A 17251-nucleotide genomic window follows, 5' to 3' on the forward strand; every position below is an offset into this window, starting at 1 on the left:
CTTCGTGTAGCCCCTTACTCGTGAAATAAAACCTCTCGAAGCACGGGCTATAGGATAATTTGACTCCGATATGAAGTATAATGCCTTGTTAGTGTTGAATAAAGCACGTATACTTTAACTGGGTGTATTTGCTATGGCTTTGTCCCTACGATCTTGCTACCTTTCAAACGACGCGCTGTGTAACAGCCGCCGCCACCTGGTAAATGAGTAACTCGACCCCCAGCGGCGCGTTTTTCTCTTCCCCACTATATGACACTAACAAGACATTAGACTTCATTTCTTAGTCAAATTATCTTATAGCCCGTGCTCGAAGCTACACGTTTGCTACATTTAATATATACAACACACGCCCTCTGAAATTATTTATTCTAAATAACCTTCAACGAAGGAATTTTTACTTATGAATTCTGCGCTTAAACGTATACACCTATTTCCCAAACGGGAATTGGCAAGTGAGTCTCATTATATTTCTAATTCTAACGAATGCAGGAGAATATGGATCAATCATAAGATAATGCATTTAAGGCCGTCAATATCTCTGGCATCGCTGGAGTTCCTTTATAATCTCTCTGTTTGCGAGCAATTAGTACCCATAAGCACCTTCGGTCTTGGGACTGCCATTCGCACTAAATGGACATCGTACGGAGATACTCACAGCATTTCAGCTGTCATTGAAAAATTGATTCTACCCCCCAAAAAGCTAGGCACAAGGAATGACAGGTTTTTTTGTGCCTAGTGACCGATACATTACGTTCAACGGATCCTCTTAACGGTTGCAAATAAATTTCAATTGCTCTGATACCCCGTTATTTGATTACGTAAGGTACCGGTTATCCATGAGTATTTTTATATTATTTTGCAAATTGCACCCCCCCCCCCCCCCCCCCCCAGTACCACCCCTGCTCAGTCTAATAACCAATCCTTACATAAATGAAATACAGGAACACTTTATTTAAGGCTACTGATTTACACATGCAATTTTCAATTTAAAAAAATGATAAAGCAACAAAGCTCGTTTGTAACAGTCTTTCGCACCATTCATAATGCATAGTTTCAACACAAGCCGTATTTTATGAGTAAAAAAAAATAAACAAAAGGGTAGATGTGTACATGTCTATTTACAACTGACTATAGTAGAGAGGAAACGCATTTTGTGTATGTTTTACAGCCTTGCTATTCGACACTCCAAAATTCTAGAGCTGCTTTGCAAACATCAAGGTCTATAGCATACATATAGTACTATAAAGTGTATGAAGCTTATGGTTGTATAAAATAATGAAAGGGCTGTATAGACTTCACCAACAGATCAAGTCAGTCTTTGTTGGATCCTGCGCTATATATTAGAGCCTGCTGCCTATTCTTCATCGATAACTTCAGTGGCCTCCTCCTCCCCGTCCTCTTGCTGCTGTTCGTCATCATTCACATCCTCAGCTTCTTCCTCCTCCTCCTCCCCATTCTGCTTTGTCTCCTGCTGCTCTTCAGCACCGGCCTCGGCCACTTCTTCCTTCTCCTCGGCATCCTTCTGGTCATCCTCTCTGTCTTCCATCAATGCATCCCCCTCTCTGTCCTTCTGTGGTGACATGGATCCCTTGCTGTGGTCTTCAGGCGATCTTGATCTGGACTTGGACCGGGATCTGGATTTAGACTTGTCATGCTCCTTTTCCTTGGAGCCTGATCGTGACCGTGATCTGTGGGACTTGGACTTTTGTGGAGATGATGACGAGTGCCTCCTTCGCTTGGGAGAGTGGCTACGAGAACCACTCTTGGATCTTGAATGAGATCGGCTTCTAAAAGTAAAGAATACATAGGATCATTGGCGAACAACTGTATATGCTAAAAAAACATTTATCGAAGTTTGATTCTTTGTCTAGAAAGGGCAAGCATTTTTGTTTCTAGGCCCTGAATTTAACTTGTGGCACGTATATCGGACTTCTGTACAGTTCTTGTGTTCCTCATTTCCAAGATAGACATTCTTGATATGAGTTAGGATTTTTAATGTGAAACGCTTAGAGCCTGGCTGACATAAGAGCTGTATATATAATCTGAAATAGTCAACAGCCATACCTCCTGCGTCTTGAGCGACTCCTGCTTCTACTGCGAGATCTCCCTTTGACCTTCTCCTAAAATATCAATAGCCAGGTATTAGGAGAAAGAACTTTGAATATACAGGGAAAAAAACATATAATAGTACTTACAATTTTAAGTCGTATTCTTTTTCCAAAGAATTCTGTGTCATCTAGTTTCTTCAGAGCAGTTTTCATATCATCTTTAGTGGCAAACTCCACAACACTGCAAAACAGAGATGTGAGGTCAAACAGGTGACAAGGCTAGCTAAAATCTCTAATAAGAAATCAAATACAAAGGTTGGAATTGTAACAACTATTAGAAGTAAACAAAAAGGCAACTTTATTTGTTTTAATTTGTCGCTTATGTTCTACCTTACATAGGCAAACATTTGAAATAAAAGCCAAACAAGGAAAGTCTTTATTTTGCCATCACAGTGTTTTGAATTGCAAAAATCATTTCTGAATGGTTGAGGAAAACTTTTCTTCATGTCTGTATTGAGGTTTAAAGGGTTTTATACAACAACAGTAGTAAATCATGCACTCTGATTGGTCAATGTATTATTAGGACACACACTGCTTGGCGCACTCCACAACACTAGTTTGTAACTTAAAAAAAAAGTTTTAGCACTTTAATTGTTGCATAAAACAAATAAATCTGATTTTTTGTACCTTTGTCCTGTATTAAATGCAGAGAAGATGTCACAGCATGCCATGAACAACAGCCACATAAGTCAACTGCAACTTGTTGCATACTTTGTGTTTATGTGACGGTGATGTCATCTGTGCATCTTTTAGAGGACAGACACACCCAACAATAACATCTATTCTATATTGTTTACATACTTACCCTTCCCCCTGCCTTCTCTTGTGTGCATCTGCAAATGTGACTTCTCCAACTTTGCCCATGTACTCTTTCAGGTCCTGTGGAATATAGCATGTAAGACACAGTGCTATCACACTACACTAATAAAATAGACCAAGATAAAGCACAGCAAATCATGTGGCATAAGCACACACTGATCACAGAGCAGAGATAAGATTAAGAGTTTGCTCTCAACTATTGAAAATAAACTTACATCTGTACAAACAGAACAGAGAGTTCAAGAGAGGTATTCATTAAAGACTCATTAATAGGAGACTATTTCTTTATCTGAAAGCATTTTTTATACCATATAAATACAAGCAACATAAATAAAAAAAAAAACACAATATGAGTGTAGCTGAAAGAGACCAAAAATAGTGCCCCTGACTTGAAGTGGCCTTTACAACTCAAGCTGTGCTAAAATATTACTCCAACCAACCAGTCAAGAACAGCAGTTGTCCCTTGACAATCAATCACTTACCTTGCAAGCCCCCTTGGAAGCAATTTTCATGGTTTTTAACAATAAATAAATAAAGTGGTTCTGCACAGGGCCTGCAGTCAAAAAGCTCACGAGTACAGCCAAGGACAGGGCTAATGTGGTTGGTGATTTGTTTCTAAGGCTCTGAATGGTTGGAAATGGCTAGTGTGGGACGGACAACCAGTGCTTTGGTGGAGCCATCACGCGCATAGTAGGAGGATCAAACTGGTCAGACTGGTTTAACTGGTCTGTAGGTAGCTGGACAGGCATTGAGTCTGTCTGGGTTAGGTTGGGCACAGAATAAGGTTGTACTGTCTAGGCCAATGGTAAACTGTGGTTACGGTAAGTAACGGGATCTAGAGAACCAAGAGTTTGAAATGGTGTTATCAATTAAGTATACTCTCAGAAAAAGGGACCTGAAAGATTGATTGCAACAGTGCAATTCTGAACATACAAAGGGGCAGAACTGCTAGGTAAGAAAAGATAGACAACTGCAAGCTTGTATGCTGTAAGTGGTATAAAATCAACGCAACCAAGAGTTTACATTTATTTTATGTGGGATAAAAAGGCCAAATTTTATTTTCGAGCAATACATTACCTGCCAATTTGACCGTGAGGATAGGTTTTCTACAGCAAGTCTGTGCTCTGTTCTTATTGGAGGGGTCCTGCCTCTACGGGAAGACCTTGACCTGAAAAATCAACTTTGTTTATCAGTGATATACCTTTATTATAAACATACTGAGAAATCCTCACTGAAAACATATTCAGTAAATTTTCGTTTGTTCGCAAATCAGAGGCACGAACAATGTTTTTTTTTTTCACCGTGAGATTGGATGAACAATATTTTTCACTGCACTTGAATGACTTCAATCCCAACGCATCCACAAGTGCACAAAAATTGTACAAGTATTTTCCATTTAGTGATTTATTTATTTCATAGATGTCGAGATTTTAGAGATTAAAAATTGCCCTACTTGTGTAACATGAGTTACAGTCTCGTGCGTGACATTAGTGAGCAGATTCATTTCAATGTAAGTTCTCTCTGTTTTCAACTGAATCGTCGGACAAGCACAAACCTTGGAGCCTCTGCAGCCAAGTCTAATAAAATGTTATGTAATAGGCTTATTATAAATTTCTCAGCATGTATATAATAAACACAATACAGCATGGTAAGGGCTTTGTACAGTTTTCATTAAGTTGTTGTTTTGTATCAAAAAACTTACTCGTACTGCACAACTCGTAAATAAAAACTGTACGCGTGCACTTTCCATGTAGTATTCTCTATATATCACATTAACTGTGTATATTGCATCTCTATATATCACATTAACTGTGTAGTAATGTAAACAGGCAATCTCCTTTAAATAAAACATTGTGCCCAGCCCCTCCGAGAGGCACACAGTCTACTATTTTGTGACGAGAACAAAAAATTATTTGGAATGGTTATGTTACTACACAAACCTAGCCACTTAATTCTCCTAGTATAATTGTGTCAATATTACAAATGATTTTGAGGTTAGTGTAGAAACTGTATACCTTGAACTACTGTCTCTTCTGTAGCCATAGTCTGATCCTCTTGAAGGGTTTCGTGAATGTTCAACCACAACTCTGGAATAAAATAAATATTGAAAGCATTGCTTGAACTTTTTCGCCCAGCAAATACTAAGTGTACTCCATGTGCAAATAAAAGATCAACTGCTGTCTCAGATCTTTTAACCCATGTATCAGCATTCAGGCTGAGTCACAGACATTAGGAAAGGAGCCCACTTATTTCATTAATTATGAATACCTGGTTCTTTTCCAACTTGCATGTTAAAATTATCTAGGTTAGAGACTATACTACGTTAATGTAAAAAGATTAAAACAAAAAGAAGCACATCCAAATAAATACAAAATATTGGTTCGTAATAAAGGTAGAGCTATGTGCTTGTAAGATTTACGATGGCGGATATAGACGATGGTGTATAACTTAGTTCAATTCAAAGAGACTTCAAAGTCACAAGACATTACGAAATGAGCGTTTGGCAAACTTAACAAGCTTTCTACCTTTCGCCAAGTAAATTCCTCCCGTTTAAATCGTAAACACAGTCGTCAGCATCTCTGTAGTCATCAAATTCCTAAAATAAAAGAAAGTTCATGTGAAATGAGACTAAAAAGTTGACCAAAAAATGTTTGTTTCGAACAAAGACAGAAAGCGACTGAAAAGTTTAAACTTTTACTTACAACAAAACCATAGCCAAGCTTCATGCTAATCTCACGGACTCTTCCATATCCGCGGACAAACTTCTCTAGATCTCGTTCTCTGCAGTCTCGCGGTAGTCTGCCAAAGTAAACTCTCGTACTACGCGACATTTTGAGAGATGGAGAAAGAAGTTGTTCTCTCCAAAATGGCGGCTTCGACTGAGTCTCGTGAGAGTTGAAGGACCCGGATGACCACGTGGAGAACCATATCAAGCACAGTGAGCCAGCCCTTCTAAATAACGGGCCTTTGTTAAAAAAACGTAAACGGCATTCGAAAAACTTATAAAAAGTATAGATTATATTGCTGTTGCGAGGAACACACAGCAGTGAAGAATATTATTATTTTTATATCTCTGATTTTTTGTGACCCAAGAACCAACAACCTCGTTTCCAGTTCAGCTCAGCCGAGCGTGAAAAACGCCTGTTGGTAATTGACATGCGAGACGAAAAGATTTATTTTGATTTTCATTTGAAAAATGGGCTCAACACCGGTTATCGCCTCACAAGACCACTAATGCCAAGCAAAACGGTCAGAATTAACCTTTCTCTGTCATGAAAAGGCAACGGGAAGAGCTGTATCATGACGAATTCTCTTTCCCGCCATCACTATCTATTTGCCCTGTTTGCGGCGCTTCTGTTTCGAAGGACAACATAGACTTTCACGTCCAGCAGCATTTTACACAAAGCCAAACCCCGACCTCAACTATTACTTCAAATTACTACGATCTCGAAGGTAAATACTGCAATATCAGGGTTTGAATTTGAAATTGTCACTTCCGTGTTATGGAGACCTTTAACTGGTATTTTACAGGTAGTAACTTATAAATCAGATTTTATTTCTAATTGGTATTTCTAAAAGTTCCAGCATTTTCTGAGACAGCAGACTACAGAATATGTACATACGGGAAATGCCAAGAAATCGGTATGTACACTATTTATGCTTTGTGTTTATTCAAGGCTCTTTAATTTCACTACGGAAAATAAAAGTAATGAATAAATTTAATAGGTGTATGGCTGAATGAGTAAGTTTTGTATAATAACAAAGGGTGTTTATTTGTTATAGGGGGAAATCTCTAGCAAAATTCCAGATTTTATGGCTGTTCTTAACTAGGATTTGATTGTTAGAATAATTCTTGTTGGGCATTCATATTAATTTTCTTTTTTTCATGATACTTTTTCTAGCAAGTTTCTAACTTTAATTGGGTGTCATGTCTCTGTTTGCCTTTAAAAGAAAATAACTATTTGATCTTATGAAATGACTTTTTTATGACTTCTTGATTAATGATAAGATGTGATTGATGGAGGCCCTTACTTCTAGTACTTAATCCTGTTTATGCAACAGGGACCATATTCTAAGAATTGTGACCTGTGACTTCTTTTGAATGTATTTAGAAAAAAAACAAACCCACCAAATACAGCAGTGGGATTTTCTGTTGTTATATGCATTGTGTGTTGGGTGCTTGAATTCAAAATTTGAGAATAAATTTTAAAGACTAACATACTTCACAGTGACTTAAATGGATTATTTATGGTAGGAGTTCTTTTCTGAAATACTAGGATTAGAAGTTTTTGTAAATTTTGCAAGATTTTGCAGGCCCGTACCCAGAGGGGCACATCCCCCCCCCCCACCCCACCCCACAAACGCGGAAAGTCCACTTTTGGTTCACAATAGACATGCTTTTTGTAGACACAACTATAAAGCATAGGTGAATTTGATAAAAAAGGCATTCTAGAACACTCTGGTATGACATTAATCTATAAGTCATATTGTTTAAGCCAAATCTGATAATAAACGTCCTGTGAAACTACTGTGGCATCATGGCATACGAAAATCCCTTTTTCTTCTTTCAGGGGTGGTCAGATTTTGATTAGAAAACTTATGCCTCTCCCCCCCCCCCCCCCAAAAAAAAAAAAGTTTTTTTTGATTTCATCCCCCCCCAAGAAAAATCCTGGGTACATGCCTGTTCTGGAGGTCAGAACCTCAATAGGGGGCCAGGATATACCATTCACCAAACAGTCATCTATTATTATTATTTTTTTATCATTACTTATCTATTGATAAATTGGGTGAAATACAGTACAGAAAACCCAAGAGAGCCAATGTGGGTGAATACAGAGTATGTATGAACATTCTCACAAAAATTAGGCTTGTGATAAGGTCCAAAATCTTGTGATACCTGCCTAATGAAGGTAAGCTGACAGCTATGCATATAGTTTTATGACATTGGCATTGAGACAGATTTTTGGTAAATGTTTTTGTGCTGATTGAGATTTTGTTTTGAATACAGTGTCTGCATCAGAATGGGATGACCACCAGTTCTCACATACTCTTCAAGACCAGGGTCCTCTGTCATTAGGCACTGATCAATCAGACCCTAGCAACATCAGCCCTAGCAACAGCAGCCTGCTTGCTTTGCAGCTTCATCATGAGTTCCATCAAGAAGATGATGCAACAGCTGCCATGTATGAAACTGATAAGGTGTGCATGAAGTTAGATTGATTTACATCAAGAGGGGAACCATAGACAAGGAAATTTACTCCATTTCTTGCAATCACTCAGAAATGAAAATATTGTACTAGAGAATAGTTAGTTAGTGTTTTTAAGAAGGGCATGTAATCTCTCTCTCTCTATCCTTTAAACGTCAGTTATCCACTGGTCGCGGGTCTGACGGTGCATGATTCAATTTCAACTTCCAACGTTGAAGTTGAACTTCCAACGTTGAAGTTCAACTTCCAACGTTGAAGTAATAGCGATTTTTATAGAAATCACCACCCCTTCCGACCTGCAAAGCATCAAATGTCTACAAGCCTGAAGAGGCAACTTTTCCAATCAACAATGGTTAACAACATTTTGTGCAGCAGCAAAGCATTTTTTTAGGATTGTGGTGGAATGTTCATAATCGCTGAAAAATGTTCATAATCACTGAAAAATGGTTTGCATCTTCAAAATTATTATACTTAAAAAAGTCTAGTATTTTCAGGCTTTCTGCTTGAAAGCAAGGAGTAGGAGGCCTCCTTGAAAACAAGACCTTTTTGGCTACTTTTTTTTACAACATATATGTTGCTGATTTGGTTTGGATAAATGATTACTAAAACCTTATTGTACTTATTGGAACCATTACTTTTTTCAAATTAATGTTAGGGTCTGTATGCTGTGTGAATTTTGAATTCTGCATCCTTGTTCATACTCCTTGCCTTGTTTGTGGTACCATAATAGATATATCATAATGAATGATTGAATAACTGTTTTGTTGTTCTAAGGTCTTGGCCAAGGAACTTGAGAGGCAGGAGATGGAAGCGCTAGAGAATCATCCATGTGAGTGGAGCGACCATCTGCTTGCACAAGCAATAGAGAGTGAGGAGCAGAGGAAAGTTGAAGAAAAGCAGGAGAAAGAAAAAGAGGAGTTCAAGAAACTACAGGTACATTGTACCCTCCTCTTAATGGCTGACAGTAAACAAAACCCTTAACTATGACAAGTAGCCGAAAACCAATGACAACATCGATGATAGTGAGAGCTATCAATGAAAACTTATTTATTCAACTTGGATGACCAGTAGATTGACTTGATTTGTCTGATGTACATAAACAACTGATGGATACTAAAACCGTTGCTAAGGTGAGCAGTTATTAAGAAGAAAGGAAACAAGATATATAAACACAATAAAAACCAAAGGTACCTCTCAATGGCAAGGCTGATAGATTGTCAATCCTTGCATGTGCTGTTGCTTTGTTGTGTAATTTGCTCTTGGCATTGTATGGACTGATCACTATAACTGTGGATATAATTCGGCTTATATGCTGTGCTCTCGTCACACCTAATCAACACATTCCAGGTCTCCACTACATTAGCTGACTTCTTCATTCTCTCCCACATGTCTCTTCCCCCTGCAAATAGCACATTGGGTGTGGTCAAAGTATTTTCTAACTGCAAGAGATAGCACTATGAACAAACACATTTGCAGTTCTAATGAACTTTGTTGCTGTCTATCAGGCACCGCCATCGAGCACATCTCTTTTCGGACGATCTTTTATATGATGGGATGATCCATTAGCTTGAGAAGAATCGAAAGAACCTTTGAACACCCCATTAAGTATAGCAGTTAAGGGGTTTATACCATATTTTTATGGAGAGCTCCCCTCACCCCATTGAAATTAAAAGCAAACATTGACTATTATACCGCACTTCCTCTCTTCCACAGGCCATGTATGGAATGAATTCCACGGGTAGCTATGCAAGTCAGTACAGCAAAAGCTTAGAGCGTGATGTGAATCGTGGGAAGGCTTCTGTGGGTGATTACTACGCCAGGAAAGCTGAGATGCTCAAGATTCTCATGACAGATAACGACAGTGGCGAGTCCTGCACCAGGGGTGAGTAACGCAAGGGATCACCATGTCACGCAACGCAAAGTACATTTTGCATAACATAGCAAGCCCAAATATATGAAGTGGTAGGTTCTCCACCAGAAGTAGGTGACGCTACGTGCTGGGTCACATATCGGATTACGCCCTGTCACACAACGAAGCAAACATATCGTATCACTCAAGCGACCTATAATGGAATTGTTGTGAGTTCTCCACCAGTAGTAGGTCACGCTACGTGCTGGGTCACGTATCGGATTACGCCCTGTCACACAACGAAGTATACATATCGTGTCACACAAGCGACCTATAATGGAATTGTTGTCAGTTCTCCACCAGTAGTAGGTCACGCTACGTGCTGGGTCACGTATCGGATTACGCCCTGTCACACAACGAAGTATACATATCGTATCACACAAGCGACCTATAATGGAATTGTTGTGAGTTCTCCACCAGTAGTAGGTCACGCTACGTGCTGGGTCACGTATCGGATTACGCCCTGTCACACAACGAAGTATACATATCGTGTCACGCAAGCGACCTATAATGGAATTGTTGTCAGTTCTCCACCAGGAGTAGGTCACGCTACGTGCTGGGTCACGTATCGGATTACGCCCTGTCACACAACGAAGTATACATATCGTGTCACGCAAGCGACCTATGGTTGACTTTTACAGTACAAGTTAATTGGTCACGCTATGTGCCGAGTCGCGTAAAAGATCCCGTCATGCCACGCAGTGAAGTATACATACAGCGCTATTGATGACATACCGTGTGTCACGCAAGCGCTCACGGTGGATTAAGATTTTGCCGTCGAACCGTCATACGTTCCTTATCTTCCACACGACGCTTTATGTGACGAGTCGTACAAGGGTGCGCTTTTCACTGGAATTGGATACTTCATGGCAATTGATCCCTCGCCGTGTTAAACCTTGAACTTCCAAGATGATCGCGTTGTGTATCAACCCAATCGACATATAACTAAATGAATACCCAGTTTATCTTTGATGATCTATCTTTAAAGGTATTATCCCACGTCTACATCAGCGCTACAAACTGGGCGTTAGCGGTACCAAGGTAGCATGGACCTCGGCGGACATTGCACACTACGCTAGCACCGTGGGGGACGCTGGGTGGGGCTGTGGGTACAGAAATCTCCAGATGCTCGTCTCGTGTCTACTTGGGCTGGACATGTACAGACCCATGCTGTATGGAGGTAAGTAGCGTTAGAAGTCGACCATTGAACATTAGAAGAGGTATTGACTTGTGGGTGAAGTAAGGCTGGTGAGTTCTGGTCCATGTGGGACAAGTAGAGTTGGTGGCCTTTGCTGTATGGAGGTAAGTCGCGTTAGAAGTCCCACAACGAACATTGTAAGGCTTTTAGCAAAGACGTTTGCAGCGTTAAGGACGCGGCCAATATAAAAGGCGTTCACTGAGTTCTCAATTCTGAACTTATTTCTTTAAAATCACCTAGCAGAAGTTATACTAATAAAGATAATACTTTGCGTATCCACGTCAAAAACGACGGATCCCCCTAACATTCGAGTACCCCCAACCCACCCCCACTTTCCCTAGGAGACCTAAATAGACACGATGTCAGCGCTTTTGATAAATGGTCAGTAGGGTTGAATCAGAATTTAAACCATTAATGTTATCATTGTTTCCGAGTGGGGTACCGACACAAGATTCTATTTCACACTTTCTATTGTCAGTAGGTGAAGGTGTTCCCTCAATCACAAGGATTCAGCAGTTGATCGAGACCGCCTGGAACGCAGGTACTTCTTGTCCTAAATCCATTAGAATTGTACTTATTAAAGAAGTCATACTACCAAACATGATACAAGGGCCTGTCACTCGGGCTAGAAATGGTACGTCCAACTTCACTGTCAAAACGGAGTAGTTTTGCTGACTGTTTATAAGCCCTCCAAGTATTGATTAAGAGAGGGTGCCCTTACAAGGCAACAAAGTTTTGAGTAGGGTGTGTAAGGGTGGGCTTATAGGTGCTTAATGTAAAAAGGAATGGTAGTGGATTGAGAAAGTATGAGGCAAATTGAATATGTGAATATACCCACTGTTGTTTGTCGAGGATCACACATCAGGCCCGTACCCAGGATTGTTCTTGGGGGTGCCGAAAGCCGAAAAAGTGTGTGTGTGTGTGTGTGGGGGGGGATTTCTCTGATAAAGATCTGACCATGCCTTTGCGGTATCTCCACGGGACGTTTATTGTCGGATTTGGCTACATACCAGAGTGATCTAGCTGTTGCTCAAAAATAATGTCTACAAATAACAGCACGTCTATTGAGAACCGAAAGTCGATCTTTGGCTGTTGTGAGGGGGGGGGAGGTTCGCACCCCCTGCACCCCCCCCCCCCCCCCCCCCTGGGTACGGGCCTGCACATTGTGCTAGTACAGCTGGAGCTGTACGTCGCCTTTAGAAAGAAAACTGGCGTTCGGTGTTTTGATCAAGGCGTTTGGTGTTTTGATCAAGGCGTTTGGTGTTTTGATCAAGGCGTTTGGTGTTTTGATCAAGGCGTTTGGTGTTTTGATCAAGGCGTTTGGTGTTTTGATCAAGGCGTTCGGTGTTTTGATCAAGGCGTTTGGTGTTTTGATCAAGGCGTTTGGTGTTTGATCAAGGCGTTTGGTATTTTGATCAAGGCGTTTGGTGTTTTGATCAAGGCGTTATGTGTTTTGATCAAGGCGTTTGGTGTATTGATCAAGGCGTTATGTGTTTTGATCAAGGCGTTTGGTGTTTTGATCAAGGCGTTTGGTGTTTTGATCAAGGCGTTATGTGTTTTGATCAAGGCGTTTGGTGTATTGATCAAGGCGTTATGTGTTTTGATCAAGGCGTTTGGTGTATTGATCAAGGCGTTTGGTATTTTGATCAAGGCGTTATGTGTTTTGATCAAGGCGTTTGGTGTATTGATCAAGGCGTTTGGTATTTTGATCAAGGCGTTTGGTGTTTTGATCAAGGCGTTTGGTGTTTTGATCAAGGCGTTTGGTGTTTTGATCAAGGCGTTATGTGTTTTGATCAAGGCGTTTGGTGTTTTGATCAAGGCATTCGGTGTTTTGATCAAGGCGTTTGGTGTTTTGATCAAGGCGTTTGGTGTATTGATCAAGGCGTTTGGTATTTTGATCAAGGCGTTCGGTGTTTTGATCAAGGCGTTTGGTGTTTTGATCAAGGCGTTTGGTGTTTTGATCAAGGCGTTTGGTGTTTTTATCAAGGCGTTTGGTATTTTGATCAAGGCGTTCGGTGTTTTGATCAAGGCGTTATGTGTTTTGATCAAGGCGTTTGGTGTTTTGATCAAGGCGTTTGGTGTTTTGATCAAGGCGTTTGGTGTTTTGATCAAGGCGTTTGGTGTTTTGATCAAGGCATTCGGTGTTTTGATCAAGGCGTTTGGTGTTTTGATCGCGAAATTGGAAAGAGGAAAAAGGTCATTATGGACATTTCTTGCTTTTTTCTCTGAAATTTCTTTTCTTTTCCTTTTTTTTAAGTTTCAAGCAATGTCTTTTTTACAAGGGAATTTGAGCTCGCATTATAAAATAAACCTCTTGTTTGAGATGCCCACGGGAAGGAGGGAAGATTTCACTGTTTGGTCTACTGATCTTTATTTTTCATTGTTCTTTTTATATTTATTTTTCATTTAGTCAAAGTACGCATGGTCCCGAGCATGTACATTAAATTCCAATAAGTTTTCGGAGTCAACTTCTACCGCCTCGCGTTTACCCGGTGTTTTTATAGCCGCCATCTTCGATTTTGAAGAAAAAACGCCCTTTCCTCCATTTTCATTTTTGCTCAAAATCCAAGATGGCAGCTACGAATCCTTCGAGGCCGGTTATTCGCTATAAAAACACCGGGTAACACCTGCATTGCAGGCTATGAGTTGGTATATCTAAGGTGTTTGCCAGCCTCTGATCTCTTATCAGTAGTTTAACTTTTTTACCAGGATTCGATAAATTCTTATCAGTAGTTTAATTTCTTTTACCAGGATTCGATAAACAGGGTGCTGAGCAGCTGGGCTGCAAGTTGATTAACACTCGCAAGTGGATAGGCGCCACTGAGATAGCAGCTGTTCTCAGATCCCTGGGCATAAGGTGAATACACCTATTTCAAATAAGGTTGTCAGCGCAAACGGCGAATGGCAATTGCCGTTTTCGTTCTACGAACGAAAGTACCCATGGATCCCTTAAAAATATTTGCTACAAATTCAGAAAAATATAAATCAAACACACGACTATCCATTAAATTTAATTAATATGGTTTTGACATCGCTTGAGCTTATTTACCACATTCATTTTCAAAAGGAATTACTACCCATAAGCACCTTTCGGTCGTAGAACTGCCATTTGGCGATTGCCATTCGCCGTTTGCGCTGACAACCTTATTTGAAATAGGTGAATGCATATCCTATCATTTAAGGGCAGTGAACGTATCCGTTATAACTGCACTTTTTATCAGTGCAGCCTGGTGTATGACCTACTTGTTATTTTCAACATTCCCATAGGCCACCAGTCGCTATAAAACTCTTCAAAAATACACGGGCCGCGTCTATTCAAAACGACCGATTTCCCAAAAAAAATTGTAAGGCTTGATACTTAAACCCGATCTATTTATTAACAGCATATGATAGAAGGGTTTAACATTTTGTTATTGTACTACGGTCGCATTTTCCCAAACTTCGACCTTCGATCAATCTCAATTACAATCGGTTTGGGCAGGCTGGTTTGGGTTAACCTAGAATTACAATACAATAAGAATTCATGATATTTCTTTTTTGTAAACAGTCTTTTTGAATAGACGCGGGCCACCTTAAGACGCTTATTGTAGGTCATGCCAACTAGATCATTGGGAAGCAAGAAGTTTCTTGAAGGAATGCAGATTAACTACCCCGTCCAAACGACTTCACTTTACGCATATTCGATTACATAATTATTCTAGCAACAAGACTGTACTAACAGATGTCTTCATACTGTGACTAGAACTAAGCTGATTGACTTCCATCGCGCGACTGGATGTGACGGCACACACCCAGAGATGTTCTCCTGGATCAAGCGTTACTTCAGCTGCGTCACGCCAGGCTTTGGAGGAGGAAGCTTGGCACTAGGTGGGCTTGAATCCGGGAACTTCAGACAGACGTCAAAGCCACCGCTGTACCTCCAGCATCAGGGTAGGCGCTGTTGTTGAAATAGTCGACCTTGCGTAACCTGAATCTAGCGATATGGCAAGGGGAAGAAAAATGTCAATATTGGATAGGCAGCATCTTTACCATACAGTATATTCTGCTGTAATGAACTGTAGTTGTTGTATTTGATCAGAAATTATCGCTACACTCTTTTTTTATAAGAGCGTCCAGCCTGAGCTTACCAAATTTTAAGAACATGCTAAGAACATACCCAGGCTCAGATAGCAGAAAAATTTTTTTAATCCTGATGCATTCTAGAATGCAGAATGAAATATATATATATTGCTATTGATCATTTGTGTAATTCCCTTCCTAATAATTCATTGGATATTATATTTTTATATACACTTTAAATTTAATAACATTGTTAAGAAGTTACTCAGAACGGCCAAGCCTCAACTTAAAATTAGACGTTCTTATAATACAGAGTGTATACCAGTTCTATGGCTGGAATTGTAGGACAAGTGTTCATAATCTTAATATACTTTCATCCCCAGGTCACAGCCGGCTAGTGATAGGTGTCGAAGAGCATGCTGGGAAGGAGGGTGGCCTTTACCTTCTCCTCTTTGACCCCTCACACTCCGCCAAGCAGATGCAGTCCCTACTTGATGACATCAAGGCCAGTAGCTCAGGCCTGAGGCATCTCCGTCGCTCACTCAAGCAGATGAGGTGTAAACAGTACCAGATAGTTTATGTGGATGGGGTGATGGATGCACAAGAGATGGAAAGAAGTAAATTTATGGACTCGACTCGTGTACCATAGAAGAAGAGAGAGCTTGATGAGGGACAGTTAAGAGAGTAAGGCATGTAACAGAGGGTCGAAGCTGACAAACTTCGAACAACTTACAGAAAATAACCATCTTATCAGTAGAACAATATTTGTGTCAATCAAAACGCCATGTACGATTAAAAGTTCTTGGTTGCGTCTTATATTTTTCGGGTAAAAGCTTCATCGATAATTGATTGTGTATCTTGAAACCAAATAGGGGTTCCAGTACCTTTAAGTTGTTTGCTAGCAATGTTTTACGTTGTTACATGCTTTAACTCCTTGTTGTCCCTGACTAAATTCAATGTACGTTTTGTCCTAGAAGTCAAATAGCTTCTAAAAAACAAAATTAAATATATTTTCCAAATAATTATGTAAATAAATGCAAACGTTATCTTGGAAATAAAACAGATTATGAGCCTCAGCATACTGGAGCATACACTTTCAAATGTCAAATTCGACTCAAACCATTTTTTCAGCAAAATTGATAGTCCTCTTTCCCTCAACATAAGATCAGCTTTTTGAAATTATTATTAAAGATGTTTCTTCCTCAAGTGTACTATACAACTTTTTTCATAAAAAGTCCAACATTAAAAAAAATTAAGGTACAGTGTTCGTATTATTCTGTATCTTGATTTGGTGTAGGCTCTATTTCCTGCTATCGCTAGGCCTCATTGGCCACATACTGTGGCTTGCATAAACAAGCTGGAAACAGATCTGTTGACGGTTAGAAAACCTAACCAATTAAATAATTTAGTCTCCTTTACAGCCGTTTGCATTGCGACACTGGTACAGTGACACTGAAGAAGACAACATTAAATAAAACAGACTGCACACAGTTTTTTTCCTTCAAAACATATCAATAATTCTTGCAGCCTCCATAATTTTGCACTCTCCTAACATCCAAACAAATTAAAAAAGGTTCTTTTATTCCTGAAAACAGTGTGTTCGATTTAGGAGTCCTAAAGGTGTGAATATATTAGAGAATTATTTGAGCTATCAGGCTTCTTGTAATTGTGGAGTTTTTTGTGTTGCTTTAAGTTTCCTGATAGGGAAAACGTTTTGCCACATTTTTCACATTGGTATGGTTTCTCACCAGTATGAACCTTTGAATGTTATTTCAGGTCTCCAGATCGGGTAAAGGTCTTCTCACATTCCTTACACTTATATGGCCTTTCATTTGATTATCTATCCGGGCAAAGGCCTTGCCACATTGGTCACACTGGAATGGTTTTTCACCAGAATGGACTTTTGCATGTTTCTTCAGGTCCCCTGATCGGGTAAAGAACTTCAGGCATT

At 39.8% G+C, this 17251-nt stretch overlaps 2 protein-coding genes across 4 annotated transcripts; one reads left to right on the plus strand and one right to left on the minus strand.

The window, feature by feature from the left end:
• Positions 1–931: 931 nt before the first annotated feature.
• LOC5503468 (serine/arginine-rich splicing factor 5) lies at positions 932–5977 on the minus strand (the record flags this gene model as incomplete). Its single annotated transcript, XM_032371813.2, has 8 exons — positions 932–1787; positions 2065–2120; positions 2196–2289; positions 2914–2987; positions 4005–4095; positions 4943–5014; positions 5453–5523; positions 5630–5977. Coding segments are annotated over 8 exons (1239 nt in total), but the record flags the coding sequence as incomplete, so codon positions are not given.
• LOC5503461 (zinc finger-containing ubiquitin peptidase 1) lies at positions 5946–16376 on the plus strand. 3 transcript variants are annotated; one of them, XM_032371812.2, is made up of 10 exons: positions 5946–6380; positions 6513–6569; positions 7936–8126; positions 8909–9067; positions 9848–10016; positions 11032–11223; positions 11720–11782; positions 13993–14098; positions 14984–15171; positions 15684–16376. In XM_032371812.2, the coding sequence occupies exons 1-10, from the start codon at positions 6200–6202 to the stop codon at positions 15947–15949; spliced, it is 1572 nt and encodes a 523-aa protein (XP_032227703.2). In that variant the 5' UTR covers positions 5946–6199; the 3' UTR covers positions 15950–16376. The 3 variants fall into 3 exon arrangements, with proteins under 3 accessions (XP_032227703.2, XP_032227701.2, XP_032227702.2); XM_032371810.2 differs by having other exon boundaries at positions 5948–6380; positions 6507–6569; XM_032371811.2 differs by having other exon boundaries at positions 5948–6380; positions 6507–6569; positions 11723–11782.
• The last annotated feature ends 875 nt before the right edge of the window (positions 16377–17251 follow it).

Source organism: Nematostella vectensis, chromosome 14 (assembly GCF_932526225.1).
Source record: "Nematostella vectensis chromosome 14, jaNemVect1.1, whole genome shotgun sequence".
NCBI classification, from domain to species: Eukaryota; Metazoa; Cnidaria; class Anthozoa; order Actiniaria; family Edwardsiidae; genus Nematostella; species Nematostella vectensis.

Coding starts and splice junctions, on each gene's coding strand:
- LOC5503461 (XM_032371810.2), top strand. CDS start 6,200: ATGAAAAGGCAACGGGAAGAGCTGTATCATGACGAATTCTCTTTCCCG. Junction 8,127..8,908: donor CCATGTATGAAACTGATAAG/GTGTGCATGAAG, acceptor TGTTGTTCTAAG/GTCTTGGCCAAGGAACTTGA. Junction 15,172..15,683: donor GCTGTACCTCCAGCATCAGG/GTAGGCGCTGTT, acceptor TTTCATCCCCAG/GTCACAGCCGGCTAGTGATA.